The 14,974-nt window shown below is 40.4% G+C and overlaps 2 protein-coding genes and 1 pseudogene across 7 annotated transcripts in view; 2 read left to right on the forward strand and 1 right to left on the reverse strand.

Moving 5' to 3' along the window:
- LOC110982457 (cGMP-specific 3',5'-cyclic phosphodiesterase-like) overlaps positions 1-14,974 on the forward strand; it is a 154,072-nt gene that overhangs the window by 78,938 nt on the left and 60,160 nt on the right. For all 6 annotated transcript variants that reach the window (XM_022240854.2, XM_022240857.2, XM_022240856.2 and 3 more), the window contains one exon: positions 4,801-4,871. In XM_022240854.2, coding sequence (XP_022096546.2) covers positions 4,801-4,871 — 71 coding nt within the window. The remainder of the gene's footprint in view (positions 1-4,800; positions 4,872-14,974) is intronic.
- On the forward strand, positions 4,878-11,641 carry LOC147796927 (uncharacterized; annotated as a pseudogene).
- Positions 13,405-14,390, reverse strand: LOC147796928 (uncharacterized). Its single transcript, XM_087144828.1, has 3 exons — positions 14,341-14,390; positions 13,807-14,051; positions 13,405-13,607 (listed from the first exon to the last, which is right to left on the reverse strand). Exons 1-3 carry the CDS (start codon positions 14,388-14,390, stop codon positions 13,465-13,467), a joined length of 438 nt encoding a protein of 145 aa, XP_087000954.1. The 3' UTR covers positions 13,405-13,464.

Genomic DNA, 14,974 nt, shown 5'->3' on the forward strand with positions numbered 1-14,974 from the left:
TCCGCGGCAGGGATGTCGATCTCACTTGCTGGAAGATACAGAGTTTTTCTCCCTTAAGTGGCAGAATGGGTAAAAAAAGGGGGGGGGGGCTCGCGGCATAATGGTAAATCAGTACACCAACCAAGCAGCGTAATAACCTAAGTCTTTATCAAGTTACCAAGCAATCCCAATACTCTTTGCTGGGAGAATCAATCTGACTGGAAAATCTAATATTGTCTTTGCCTTGAAAGATGTGCCATTGATCCACTAACATTGTGGGGTGGGGTTGGACAGGAATCTATAGATGTTTTGAAGACATATGCTCATGTATTTGTAGCACATAATGAAATCAGATGAATGAATTTTGAAGGGTGTATTTTAGTGCTGTGTACAATTACTACATAGCATAGAAGTCATTTTCTATCAGTAGTATGGATGCATTGACATGCACTAAGCAAAATGAAATACTCATTTACTGATTGCATTTAGGCTTTTGCCATGTAAGCTTTGTTGAGGCCTTATTTTAGAATACAGATGCAGATATGCAGATAGCCTTATAGAAGTTTGAGTTTTCTATTGCTTTTGTTCAAACATAGATGTACCGAGCAGGCCATACTTTTTGCACAGCAAGTTATCACTATAGTCATTTGATATACATGTGGCTTTATGGTTCAGAATGACCTACTGCACCATTCACTTTGTGAAGACAGAAATCCGATCAGGCATTATATATATCATACATTTAACAGCGACATTGAGCGAGAGAGGTTTGGTGCCCATGTGTAGAAGGCTTCCAGCTAGTGCACATTCAAATGGAAATGACTCAGGCCACTTCATACCATATGCATGTGAACCAGTGTACACACACATCTTGCCCTTTCTTTTTGTCTCAAATAAGAAAAACCTACAACATATCTACTTTCTTAGCCAGTGCCACGTTGAGGGGAAACTTTCTTTTTGAAGGAATTATGGACTGGATTGTTGGGCCTTTGGGGTTTTCCCACAATGGTTTGGATCCCCACAATAAATGTCATTCAGCCCAAGTCCCCGCAGATAAGTCACAGGCCTGAGCCTTCATCCATGTGGTACATTGTGGGCCAGCCGACCTTATGACAAACTGATTGTCATGTTACTGAAAGGCTTCAATGTAATGTGCTGTTCACCAAGTAGAAACTGATCTAGTGATCCCAAAGCCTACCAATTTTACAAGTAAACCTACCAAATATGCTTGTGATGTTATTCTACCAATTAGCAACAAAAGTGTGTCATTTGGAGGAAAACTCAAGTATGAAATCATTGGCCGAACCTCAGAGTCACCCTTGTCTTAAGCCTTCCTGATTCCATGTCCCTGACTTGGGAGTCTGTGTTTAAGGAACATCAAAATGCCTGACACGATGTTAAAGATTTGAGTGCTGAATCTTACAATACAATACATTTGAGCTGACCAGGGTGCTGACATTTAATATTATATGCATACTTGCAGAACCTGTTGGAATAAGATGGAAAGGAAGTCCATATTTGCCCACGCACAGTTGAAACAAACATTGATAACTCAGAAAAAAAGTAACCCTTTCTCCTCCTGACCTGCTGGGTAGTAAGAGGGTTAAACTCGGATTCATTTTGGGGTATCAAACGTTGGTGTACAAAAAGCTGGGAATTAATACAGTTCTTAAACCATGGCCATGTGCTCATACAATGTTACGATTTTTGAATATCCTTTGAAGGTTGCCTGTCAGTTGTGAATGGCAGATAAAGGAATAGGGGTTGTGATTAGAAAAAAGCATTGTATTCTCTTTTTATAAAAACGTTTTTCACATTTCAATGGATTCCTTGGACCTGCATCCCTTGCTCATTTTGGGGATATGAGCAAACCCAGAACCACGTTCGGGGGGGGGGGGATTGAGACAAAAACTGAAGGTTGCTTCAGGACCTTCTCAAGTGTGAGGCTACTAAATTTGGGGAGGCTTTTCACCTAGATTGATGAGTAAAAGAAATGAAGTGGTCACAAATTATCGATATGAAATGGGGAAAAATGAGCAGAGCGAAATTTGTCTCTTGGGGAGGGGAATGGCTTTGCCTCCCCCATCTATTTATGTTTTGCGGACTTGGCTGTTGAAACCTTTTTGATATGCACTTGGCATGTAGACACACCAGGATATTGTCCACTCAACTGATACTAGATTGCTTCTGTTCATCATGTCTTTTTGTGATATGGTGCAGAAATTGAAAAAGAAAAAAATATATACTAACTGAAAATGAAATCATGTTCTGAAATCATTGCTGTTTTTGCAGTTGTATTGGAATGTTACAGATAGCAAGACTTCCTGATATTGTTTTTAGTACTGACCCAAGACAGGATAAATCAAATGAATTAGATACACATAGCTTTAAATTATTGAACAGTCAACAGTCCAAGGGACAATTGGCATTCAAGCACAGGGATGATGTTTGTTTTTGGTTGGCATTGACCAAAGACAGATGTAGGTACTTGTAGGCAGCTAGATTGAAATGAATCCCTCCAACAGAGAGATAATGGAACAGTCAAACCCCAGTGTATATAAATTATATAATTTGCATCTTGAGGATGCTATCATGTAGGCCGATGGGCCTTTACGGGCGCAGAGTTTCCCTTTTCCATACTTCCATTTAGTCATTTTTTTTTTATAAATGAAAGAACCCCAACATCAGTCGTCTGAAAGGATATGTGCTGAGGCTAGCAATGAAGTCTCCCATTTGCCTCTGTGATTGCCAGACTAAGTTCAAGATGTTCATCATCATGTGTGTAGAGCAAGAAAACTACTGAATTGTATGCACAGGATGTCCCACGTACTGCTGCATTTGACCAGATGAAGAAATTGATACCTGACAAAATGTTGGCACTAAACCACATAGACTATTTCTGGAAGGGTGTTAGTTCTCGGTCCCCCTCAGATACCAGTGATTAAGACCACTATTTAAAATCAGCCTGTGCTTCTGAATTAGTCCCAGCACCATGAATTTTTCTGAAAGAAAAACACTTGGTGGTGGTTTACTTCTTTTTTTTCCCCCCAAACAATGCAGCATGTTCAGTCTTGATGACACCCATGGGTTGGCACTAAAGGACATTGAACAGTGACTCCATCTCACAGACTAGCGTCCGAAGAGGTTCTAAACTGGAGGCACGGCGCCATACAAACCATCACTCAGACCAAATGGCCAACAATAAATTACCACAGACTATTGAACGTGTTTGCATGTTTCACGGCTCGGCAAATATGCACACGATGCCGACATGTAAGAGATGCATCATCTTAACCGCACCAGGGTTCCCTACATTTCTCACGAAATTTTGCTGCTTTATATTCTCACATCATTGCTTACAAAACACAACAGAAACCGCAGTCACATTGGTATGATGGAATTGTTCTGCTCAGCACAGCTCGCCATTCTTTCTACGTAGTTAATGCAAAAGCCATGTGCTTAAGAGCTAGATGCATTTATTAACTTTAAAAATAAGCCTGTCGTTGGTGCATTAAAGATGCAATGCATTCGTCGCTTAACCAACCCCACAAGAGACCATTCTTTGGGCAAGCAGAGTTCCTAGCATACATTTATATTTCCCTCAAGAGGAAACCTTTGTTCCATGTTGCAGTGCTGTGGAGAAGTTACCATTAACTTAGCATACTTAGAAGTAATGTGGCTTTGATGGCTGAATTCGTTTGAAAGACTTTCATTACACTTGACAGCTGGCAGGCATATATTTCTGTTTGTGCCTTTTAGGTGCACTGAAAGAAGGTTTGTGATATTCACTGGCTGGAAAAACTCCCGCATCTTCTACTGTAGACAACCATTGCTTCCAGCCTGTAGTAATGCTGTGAAACCTCCTCGTGTACTTTTGAAGGATCCGCTGTTGGGTGTAAATGATAGTCCATCCGAATGTTTACATACATGAATCCAGATGCCCATATGTCAACATGTACAGTAAAAACCTGTGAAAAGAGAATTGCTCATTACAAGAGTTTCTTGGCAGACATCAAATGTAAACCATCTCTGCAGAGTTTTCTAACATAGATTGTCTACTAATACAGCACAGCTTTCTAAGCTTTTTTATACATACACTGCTTGTCCATGGTACTTGGTAGATCTTGTCACGTTTTGTACCTTGCACTCTTTCCATTGAAATGTCAGGATTTCATGACTCAAAACTAACCAGCTCATCTGAATTGAAAAATTGCCAGTAATCTTGCTCATTCACATGTGAAGGGAAGATATCAGCCATGACTGAAAGAACAGCAAGCTCCATCTTTACTTAACCATTGTTAACAACTGACCTTCACAACAGGGGAAAATTATGTAACTCTTCAAATAAATAGGAGAAAGACTTTTGACCAAACTACTCTGTCGTGCAGGCGTTCCTTAACCAAAAAAATCATCATGATAGCTGCACTGGCCTGTAACTGAATGTCAGTGAATGTTGTACCAAGGCCATTATCAAAACTCATTATTCATAATTTTTCTAACGTAAACAAGTTTTGTGTACATGTTCAGTGTGGACATTGTATTCCATCAGCCAGCACACTTACATGCATTTTGCCTCATTTGGTCATTGCAAATGCATACATACCCATACCCAACGGATGTCTTAATCCCTATTGACAGTACATTTAGGTGAGGTCTGCCACCCTTGACTGGTCGTACACAGAGCAAAAACATATTCCATCGTTGGGAAGTGTTGAAGAACTTACATTTATTTTGGATGTACCACTAGATAACTGAAACCTTGACTAAATTCCTACATAAGATTAACACTTTTCTCCTTTTGGGCATTGCTTTTATCCACAGGAATTCCATGCAGGTTTCAGCAAAGCTTTTGACCTCTTGGCTAAGAACAAGGAGGAGGTTAGGCAACCAAGGTAAGACCAATCAAATTCTAGCATATTAAATTTCGTTTGAAGTTGACTCACCGGTGTGGACTGCTGATCAACCAACCCATTAAGTCCTGCCCCAGTATATCGCAGCCATGCTTGCACTGCCAACATGTCTGACAACAGTCTGACATGGGTGTGTGCACACTGACTAGTACACTAGCATCATTGAGGTGGGGGAAGGGGAAAGCAGGGGCACTGTTGAGGTGCATGTTTTGTGCTCATGTGTGTATAGGTGTTGGAGGCTTTAGATTGGTCTTGCCACATTCACATTTGTGTTGTGTGCATTCATACCCCCATTCCTGCAAAGCAGGGTAGAGCAAGGTGAGGCAGATGGGCATCTGTTTGAATGGGTACCATGGCAGTGTAAGAAAGCCCAGTCATTAAAACACACATAGTTGTTCTGTAGTTAAGGAGATTCGTACACACATGTTGTAACTTAGACCTTGTGCCGACCAAAATCGTTACGGGGACAGGTTTTTGCTCTTGTAAACTTCCATACATGTGGTCCACTCTAAAAATGAATTGATCCAGCTGCCTGAATGGGGCACGCCTAAGTAAGGTTGCATCCTATAAGAAGCACTGTCAGTACGAGAAACCAGAGGCTTGATATGGCCGCACAGAATGGCAGAGGCAGTGGTTGCCTTAACCCCTTGATGATGTGAATTTCTTCCTGAAAGCCGACTCCAAGAATTCCAGCCTCGCTTGGCCACAAAGGCCAACTGCCAAACTGCGAATTCTCAGTTTGTGGCCCTGCGTGTTCTGCACACTTTGAATTACACAGTGAAAAGGCTGATTGTTCGGTTGCATGCGGCTCTACTCACCCTTCCACATTCCCGTTGCCTCTTTTCAAAATGGGGACTATTGTGAAGCTGGTGATTATGATGCAAATTCGGTCTTTTCATTTCTGGGCTACGCACAAGGACAAATTACCATATATACAAGAGCCAGGGTCTGCCTTCTTTCACCGTGTTCGCTCGAGCGTGGACCGAGAATAATAGCTGAAAAGCGGGCTGAGGATCTCAATTTTTACGACGTGTCAAGCCGCCTCCCGGCGCGAAGGGGTTAAATGGGGAAAATCATTTTTTGGGGGGGGGGAGACATTTGATTACATGAATTAACAACCAGACATATCAATTCGAGGCACACTTACCGGTATGTTACATGAAGATGTAGTTCTGAATGGTCAACAACTTTAACTATGGCTAAATATTAGACTTGGTGTTATTCAGTCCAATTAACCAGTTTTTGCACACTTGCTCCAAGCTGGAGATGTTTATTTGTACATGCACCAGGAGTTATGAATGGGCAGTGATGCATGCAGTACGTATGTGGGTAATTCCAGAAATTGGAGTCCAGGTTTTTTTTGTGTCCCTGTCACATCTGACATGATTTTTTGTAAGTTCAGAACACATTTTCTAATTTCCGAGAGTCCTTAATTAATGCAACTTACCTGCCAAACATAATAGTTTGAAATTAATTCCGGTGATATTTCCATGTCAAATAACAGGTCAGATGTAACAGGGACACAAAAATGTCACACTTTTGGACCCCTAATTTTTGGAATTACCCATGTAGAGATTTTCTGGGCAGAAAGCATGCATTTTGAGGCACAAATGCTTGTAAAGGCATCTCATGGTTTCGCATGATTGCATCCCCCCTCCTCTAATGTCCTCTGTCCATTCAAGTCCTCAGGAACTGAATACCATCCCCTGTTTTTTGCCATGAATGGTTTCTGTTCCTAGCAGTTTGGAAGGAGCCTCCTCTTGGTGGTGTTGTATTTCATGCAGTGCAATCCTGTTGCTGTTGAAATAATCTGTCATGCATTCATTGTATCACCATAAAGCCACTTTTGTGGTTTGAACTTTACATATGAAGCATGCTTTGAATCATGTACCCAATCATGTACCCAGGAATCAGTAATTGACATGTTCAAGAACTACCCTGTCATTCTTTTAAATAATAATTTACCTTTGTTGGGCTTAGCATTTTTTACATCTGAATATTTGGATTTGATTGTTTCCTTTTTCTAGAAAATTAAAACAGTTTAGGCCAAAAATCAGATCAACAATTTTTTATGTAACTGGTTGGCAGGTGCTTTGGTCCTGGTTCTAAAACCCAGTATCTAAATTTTGTTTTACGAGCTTGTCTTTAATCAAATTACCATTTTTCTGTGCTAGACAAGTGCTCAACCAATTTTGCCGGTGGAGCGTGCAATTCATTTTGATTAGTTGTCCCAAGGAGACCCTGTAATCGTGGATGCAGATTCATCATCACACACTTCAGATAATCAGATATATTACCCTGTACTCCAGTCCTCGTGAAGGAAATGCACCTGGCTAATAAAACATGAAAGAGCGAGGGAGACAAAGATGAAATAACGGAATCAAAAGCAGGTTCAGTTGGATGGCAAATCTCTGGAAATGTCAAAGTTCATGGTTGATAGTTATGATTGTTTGATGGCGAGGTGTTGAAATGGGCTCTGCGCCAGCTGTGGTATAGTGTCTCTTTTCTAGACATTTATACTCACCCACTCATCAAAAGAAAATGAAAAAAAGTATCGCCGTTGATATTTCGCACTAAAATTGAAAGAAATTGATATGAAAGATAAGAAAAAAGGGGAAGGGAAAGGAAAAATGGAAGCTCGATCAGGGGAAGGTCGCTGCAGCTTTCAATTAGTACAGATGTTGGACGCAGTAACCATCACATGGTGGATTTTCCAAACATTTTTTTTGCTTGTGTAAAAATGTCAAAACTGAGCAGGGGAGATAGCTGTACTCCTGGTTGTAATTGACGCTAGAAATTTTGCAGTGGAAATTAAGTTGGTAGATACCCAGGGCATTGGTTTAGAAAAGAGAGAAAAAAACAAACAAGATTAAAACAAGAAAAGTCAATCATTTACTGTAATTATGGTGTCAATTTTCACTGATTTGAATGGGGATTTTTATTTAATTATAGATTTGTCTTAAAGCCGAAAATGGGTCACAGAAGCTGCACTCATTTTTTGAAAGCATCACGTATACAACTTACTAGCCAAGAAATGAGAAATCACTCTTTGGAATGCTTATTATGGGGGCAGCAATTTGATATGTCTTTCTTCGGATGACCTCCCCGGCTTAATCAGTGATGAGAGCCCAGCCATTTCCAAACTGCTCGCCTTCAGCTGTAGCTATTAGCTGTAATTGTTCCCATTCAGCGTCACACATTAACACAAGTGTGACTGATACCAAGTGATGCCGCCTGAGGAGCTTTTAAGCTTGTCAGCCCCCTCTCATGCCAGAGTAGATCTCAACCATAAGGTTACATAGGCTTTCATGTTCAAGAAAACATTGTGAATTGCTCGACCCGTTGTTCTGTTGGGATGTATCTGCAGTTAAGGCTGGCCAAGAGGTACGGTATGCAGCTAACAGCTAACAGGGACAGGTCATAACAAATGTGGTAAAGCACTCTGCCTAGCTTGCTTGCCAGTGCCAGTCAAGTGTACTGGGCTTCAAAGGGAAAAACAATTTATGAGATGCCATAACTGCATGGCAGTGTGCTTGAAATGTCCCCAGACACCTGAGTGGGATCATTGCTGTATAAGGATGGGCCCTTAACACAAAGGAATGCATGATGTTTAATATGCCAGAATGACAATACTGACCTTCTCCTAGTCAGCCTCTGTCAAATCACAGTCCATAGTGATGTCATTTGCCAGAATTGTGGTGAAAATGTTACATATAGAGTAGAAAGAACCTTTTCAGTGAATGCTTCGTCTTGAGAAACATTTTAAAATATAATCAGCTCGTGAATGTTCATGATAAGGCTGTTTGGGAAAACAAAAGCTGCTGCAGTATATGTAAAAACCTGAAAATGTACAATTTTTCACCATGGGAAAAGTTGCACTGATGGAATGTTAATTTTCTGAACGATATAACAAAAGGGCCTACTTGAATGTCAGAGTTCCAGTTTTCAGTCATTTTGGCAAAATGGCAAATTGTTACGAACTTCAGCTTTATTTTCTTGGAGGTTTGGGAAAAAAGTGTAATTTAGCTCTGCGTAAAAAGTTTTAGTAGCTGCAAAAAATGCGTGCTGGGTTGAAATTTGTATGTATCGTTTCAATTTTCCAGCTTGAGTCTTGGGGTTGATGTTTGACTATGGGTTCTTGAGTTACTCTACATGTACCTAAAATTGACCTCACTGAAAATTGTTTGTGGTTGAATAAACCATGGAATGGATGGTGTTGCATGACCCTGGATACTTTCACATATAGCGTGGGCTTAATCAGATCTACCACTGTTGAGGAGGTAATTGATGAGACCACAGCCCTCAGTACACATGTGGCTTATTGGCTCATCAGCGGCCAGGCATGTTCATGTAGCATAGTGCATTCAATTTCCACAATCTCATCAATCGCATTTTGCAGCCTGGGAACTTGAGCTGCTTCCCAACAGCAAAAACAGCCGTTGTTTCTGAGACTTGGTTGGCTAAATAAGATTGATGGGGAAGACACTGAGACCAATCATTATATTGCAACCTCCAAACTTGAACAATTTGTCAGTTTTAATTGAGCATTGCAGTAACATTCCATTCCTTAACCATTCCATTCCTTTTTGCTTGAAACTAACACTGTTGTAGCTATCATTGACTAATTGATTTGTTACCCTTGTGGGAAAAAGGATAGTTTCTTAAATGATTGTTGAGACACTTTGAAAACAACCATGAGTTTATTTTATTTTCCTGTCATCGTGGCATATTCACATGTACTAAAATTGTATCGTAGATACAGTGTAAAATTGAATCTGACATGCTGGTGAATACAAATTTTCAAAACTTTACTTCTGAAAGACAGTTCTGTGTTCATATGAAGAGAGTTGCCAGGTATACATGTACATGTAATACTTGTAATTTTCGAAGGGAAGCTTGGAGAAAGTGCAAGTGCACTTAAGCTGTTATTGAATCCAAAGAATAACATGAAACTTTTTATTACCAATATTCATAATCAAACTTCGGGCAAATATTAGAGGTCTGATGACCTGCAAATTATATTTCATAAAATGCCCCTTACACCAATCATGTACTTCACATGATAGTGTGTAATGACTGTGCAGACTTATGCATAATTTACAACCTACATTTATGTGAGAGAGGTTTCAGCTACCAACATTTTAAGAACAATCATTGTCAAAACAACATTCCGAAATTTTGTCAAATTGGAAAATGTTAATTACCTTAAAGCTGCGCTCTATCAAAAGCATTCCTGTCAGTATCACAGTTTTATTATAACAATTTTTCAACAAATTATTCTGAATAAAATTTTCTTCAAAGCATGAGAAAAAGGATAAGATCAGTTTTTTTATGAATATGCGTTTCGCGTTTGACCAGAAACAAAAGGTCATCGAGGGGCACAGTAGCATAGGACGATGACATCATTTTTGGGAGACATGTTGCTGACTATAGTCTAGCTCCCAACCTAACAGAAGCATGGCCTGGACGGGCGGACAGGCGATGCAAGCACAATACGTGTACATGTACATACATATATCGTGCCATGGCCGAATCGGACAAGGAATCGAACGGTAGTTATTGGGAAGACTTTGATTTATATTCTGAGAGATTTTCCTTGGAAAGTGTCTCAGCTTCCCCAGATGATGACAAACACATTGATGCAGAAAATTCAGATATTCTGGGAGGTCAGCCGTATCGATTTGAGCTGTAACACGAAGGCGACGAACGCGGTCGCAGCGCACATGACGATGGTCAGATCGTCTTCTCAATACTGAAAGGTAATTTAACCACCTTTAACTTCATTATTGGTCAAGTGACTCAGGTGGATCTAATAATTTTTTGTTCATTTTAAACATTAAGTAAAATTTACAAATAAAATGTACATGTTAATTAAACAGTGAATGCGCCATCGAGTACGCCAAGATCGTGAGTGAAATACATGAATATGGCCTGATTCATATCCAACTTTGCCTGTTTCGTATTCACGTCTTGTACATCATGTATTTTTTGTTAGGTGCATTACTATGCCTGATGTTAGAAACTGCAGGTGCTGCAGGGAAGTCCAGCAATTCCAAGAAAAATTGAAAGAGGCTGATGTTATTTTGCACGGGCAATGCTTTACAACCTATCCTTGGTTTGAGGCAGTTTGTCTCAACCCAGCAACACTTTAAACAGCATATCTGCAGTACAGACAGCAGTACGGGACACAGGCAGACGATGATGCTGCAAGGTCACACAGCATATTAACTCTAGCTGCGACTTCACTGATAATTTCAGATTCATGGTTTCTGACTTTTGCAAAACTGTTGCCATGTTATTTAGAAAATGTTGCTTTGGGCTTTGAAATATTTTCCAGTGCACTACAACAGTTTTTTTGATTTTGTGTTGTGTGATTTGCACACGCAGGAAATTTCGCCACATTGCATAACGGCAGGTTGTACGATGGTGCTGGGGTTTCCTGGGACGAGATGATCGGATGCCACTTCCCTCTTGCATGATGCGTAAAATCCATGAAGTCTATCCGGACGCTGATGGAAACTACCAAGGATTTCAATATCTCCCTCCTGACTGCATGTAGGGGTGCACCACACTTATTCAAACCGAGCCTCATCAAACAAGAGTGTAAACTAGATAAAGTTCGGAGCCTAATAACAGGCAGTCAGGCATCACTGAGGTTTTTTAAAAATAACATGTACATGTATTTTCCATTCTTCAATCTGCCAAATTCTCAGTTTCTGGCAAGTTAACAATAACATTTTCAACAAACATAACAAACAAAACCTCAAGAAAAGTGTTAATTCCCACGCTTGCCTGCACCCATTTGTAAAATGACAACCATTCCTTTTTCCAGACCTGTAGGACTCATTCTTTCATCGTAATTGCATCAAATCTGCCCACAGACGGAAGCCCACAAACCAGGGAGTTATCCTGGCTTAAAGTTAAATCTACACAATCCCCCAAGTTGTGTAGGCAAGCTGTCAAACTAATTCTGACATGAATTACTTTAGTGTACCCATAGTGATTTAATCAATGGTGGACAGGCCTGAATTAAAATCAGGGTCACTTTATCACAAGTCAGTATTCATTTTATCATTTCTGTTATGTACATGTAATAAACTAGCATGTTACTAGTCTCCAGAAAATATAAAGCTACAAAACAGGGTATTTTTATGTTTCTAAATTGAAAGCCAAGTACAAGCATCCTTCTGCAATCCAGTACTTATTACAAACCTCTAGTGACTTTACAGACATAGTTTACTGGAATTTAGGAGTATGGATTACTGCCATTTGGCACCCTTAGCTGCCCTCTTCTTTGCCCTTTTTTTAGTTGCCTTTTTTCTTCTTTTTGTTCTTCTCTTTAACTCTGTCCGGCACGACCAAGTTCTCACACCCTTCAGGTCTACCTACAGGTGCCACTGAGATGCTAAAACATGAAACAAACTTCTCCACAGCAGTTTGCTTGTCAAGCCGCTGTGCTCGTTGGGTCAAAGGACTAGGGTTTACCATCAAGACAGGATAGTCTTTTCTGGTATCCTTTCCTGACTCGCACAGCGCCAACACTTTCTCTGTGATGTGCTTCTTGAAGTCTATTAAATAACAAAGGAAACAATGCTCAATGCATTTGATGAAATTCATGTTTAACCACTTCCTTTCGGGGATTTCGGATCCGGACACATATGCTTTATATGCATGGCCAGGGTCTCTGAACTCCGACAAAGGAAACAGGGCCTTGTAGCAAAAGACCGTACTCGGAACAAAAGACCAGGCTGCTGGGCATTACCGACATTTCTTCACTCTCAAAAGTGGAGATAATCCAGCCTTGTTTTGAAACAGTATACCACGGGCATTTAGAGCGCGCGGATTACCACCGGGGACAAAAGTGCTGCAGCAGGGACTGCAGCAGTGAGCCACACAGCTTCACTGCATGCTTATCTGGTTCACTGCATGCTAATCTGGGCCCTATTGAAAAGAGGTCAGCAGTGCACTAAGCCAGGTTCTGAACAAAAGAAAGTTATATAACACCGCACAATCTGAGCTCTTTTTACAAGGCTGTAGGCCTGGCTGAAATAATCAGGCGTCAATAGATTTTGTCTGTCAGGCTAGAGGGGCCACCAGACAGTCCTTCACGTGTTTGTAAGTGAAGATAGGAATTTTTAAAGAATTTTGAAAACAGAAAAAAATGATAAATATCCCAGCCCAGCATCATCAATACTGATAACTGGATGTGCTGGCTCCACAACAAGGTCAGCCAAACCTTGGCACCCCCCCACCTCAGCGTCACGTACAGTAAGCATTTACCAAATGTGCAAGCCACCCTGATCTTCTTGACACTGTAGCCTCCGCTGTCTTGCTTTGCTCTTGGGTATACTTTACTCAGTGGTATAGACAGGCTGACCATCTCTGCCTTTTGTCTGTTCTCAACCTGCATTTTCGTTGAAGTGCAGTGCAGCAAGGAGGGTTCTATGATTTTGGAAAAAAAATACATGCCTCAAATGCAAGAGTCCAAATTTGATAAGAGCACAGCAGCTGTAAACTGCACTGGTTAGAAAAAAATTCACCTGCGCAGCATGCCTTCATAAGAAAAGGCAAACATCTAGTTCTTGAGGGCATACTGGTTAATAACTGAGTAGAAAGCTTCGACATAAGATGTCTGCATCGAGGGGCATAACATCTTCACATCCTGCCTGATCCAGTGGCTTTCCAAGATATCCTCTACCTTTGATGCTGGTTTCAAATCTGTAAGGATATAATTGATGAAAGAAATTCAAAATAAGTCAAATTTGATTCCTTCCTTATATTTTACTTGAAGCCAAATATGCAACAAAAGGGACCAATTTGCTGCTTGCCCATCTCTCTCATCACATGGTGGACAATATGCACTTAATTTGCATGTTCCCATCATAAAAAGGTGATTTAGCTAGATCAAAGCTCATACCAACTTTCAGCCACGTCCATCCCTCTAGCTGTCCATGCGCACACTTGGGAAACAAAGGGTTGCCATGGTCATGTATATTAAGGACGTGGTTGGCAATACTCTCAAATTTGGCTGGCTTCAAGTTGGCATCCCCAACAGGTGTTGATGACACCACCCAGTACAAGTTGTTAATGATGCCAGGGATCCAAGCTTCAACATCCTCACATCTGCAGTTTTGGCCATGGCCATCAGTTTCTTCTTCAGACCTTCACATGTGTAATATAAACATAAATGCATACTAAGTCGTGTTGCAGAACATGTATGTGTTTGTGTATTTATACATGCATGAGAATGAGCAATGGTGTCAATGTACATGTACAGTCGACTCTCATTAATACAAACCCACCTGGCCAAAATATTTGTTACCTGTATTAACAAGAGTACACTGTACATGTACATCTGCAAAGAACAAAAGGTCGGCATGTGTACTTGTACACCAAAGTGCAAATAATATTTCGGTGACAATTTTTTTGTTTCATAATATTCAAAATTGACCTTTCACCTTTGGCAACATGCCAAATGTCGTAGTAGTGCTTAATGCCCATGGGCACCAAATGGTTTCTTCTATATTTGCCACCTGTCAGTGCTGGTCAGTTACAATGGCATCCACTGTAACTTCCTTCTGTGACAGCCATTTAGAAGAAGCCTGTATGAGGCCCTCCTCTATCAGAGGCGACTTGTAGTCGGTCTCATTTTTCTGATGGACAAAATAAATACCATCACGTGTACCATGGAAATAAATACCATCACCTGTACCATGGAAATAAATGCCATCACATGTACCATGGAAATAAATGCCATCACATGTACCATGGAAATAAATATCATCACATGTACCATGGAAAAAAATATCACATGTACCATGGAAATAACTATCATCACATGTACCATGGAAATAAATATCATCACCTGTACCATGGAAATAAATATCATCACCTGTACCATGGAAATAAATATCATCACCTGTACCATGGAAATAAATACCATCACCTGTACCATGGAAATAAATATCATCACCTGTACCATGGAAATAAATATCATCACCTGTACCATGGAAATAAATACCATCACCTGTACCATGGAAATAAATATCATCACCTGTACCATGGAAATAAATGCCATCACATGT

The sequence above is a fragment of the Acanthaster planci genome, linkage group LG13 (assembly GCF_054643075.1).
Source record: "Acanthaster planci isolate LZ-2023a linkage group LG13, COTS_SCS, whole genome shotgun sequence".
Lineage (NCBI taxonomy): Eukaryota > Metazoa > Echinodermata > Asteroidea > Valvatida > Acanthasteridae > Acanthaster > Acanthaster planci.

Bases quoted from the DNA above. Each gene is read 5' to 3' on its own strand.
- LOC147796928 (XM_087144828.1), bottom strand. From the start codon at position 14,390: ATGGGCATTAAGCACTACTACGACATTTGGCATGTTGCCAAAGGTGAA. The intron at 14,052-14,340 runs GTCAATTTTGAA...ACACATGTGAAG, and splicing joins CATGTTGCCAAAGGTGAAAG to GTCTGAAGAAGAAACTGATG. The intron at 13,608-13,806 runs GTATGAGCTTTG...ATATCCTTACAG, and splicing joins ATGGACGTGGCTGAAAGTTG to ATTTGAAACCAGCATCAAAG.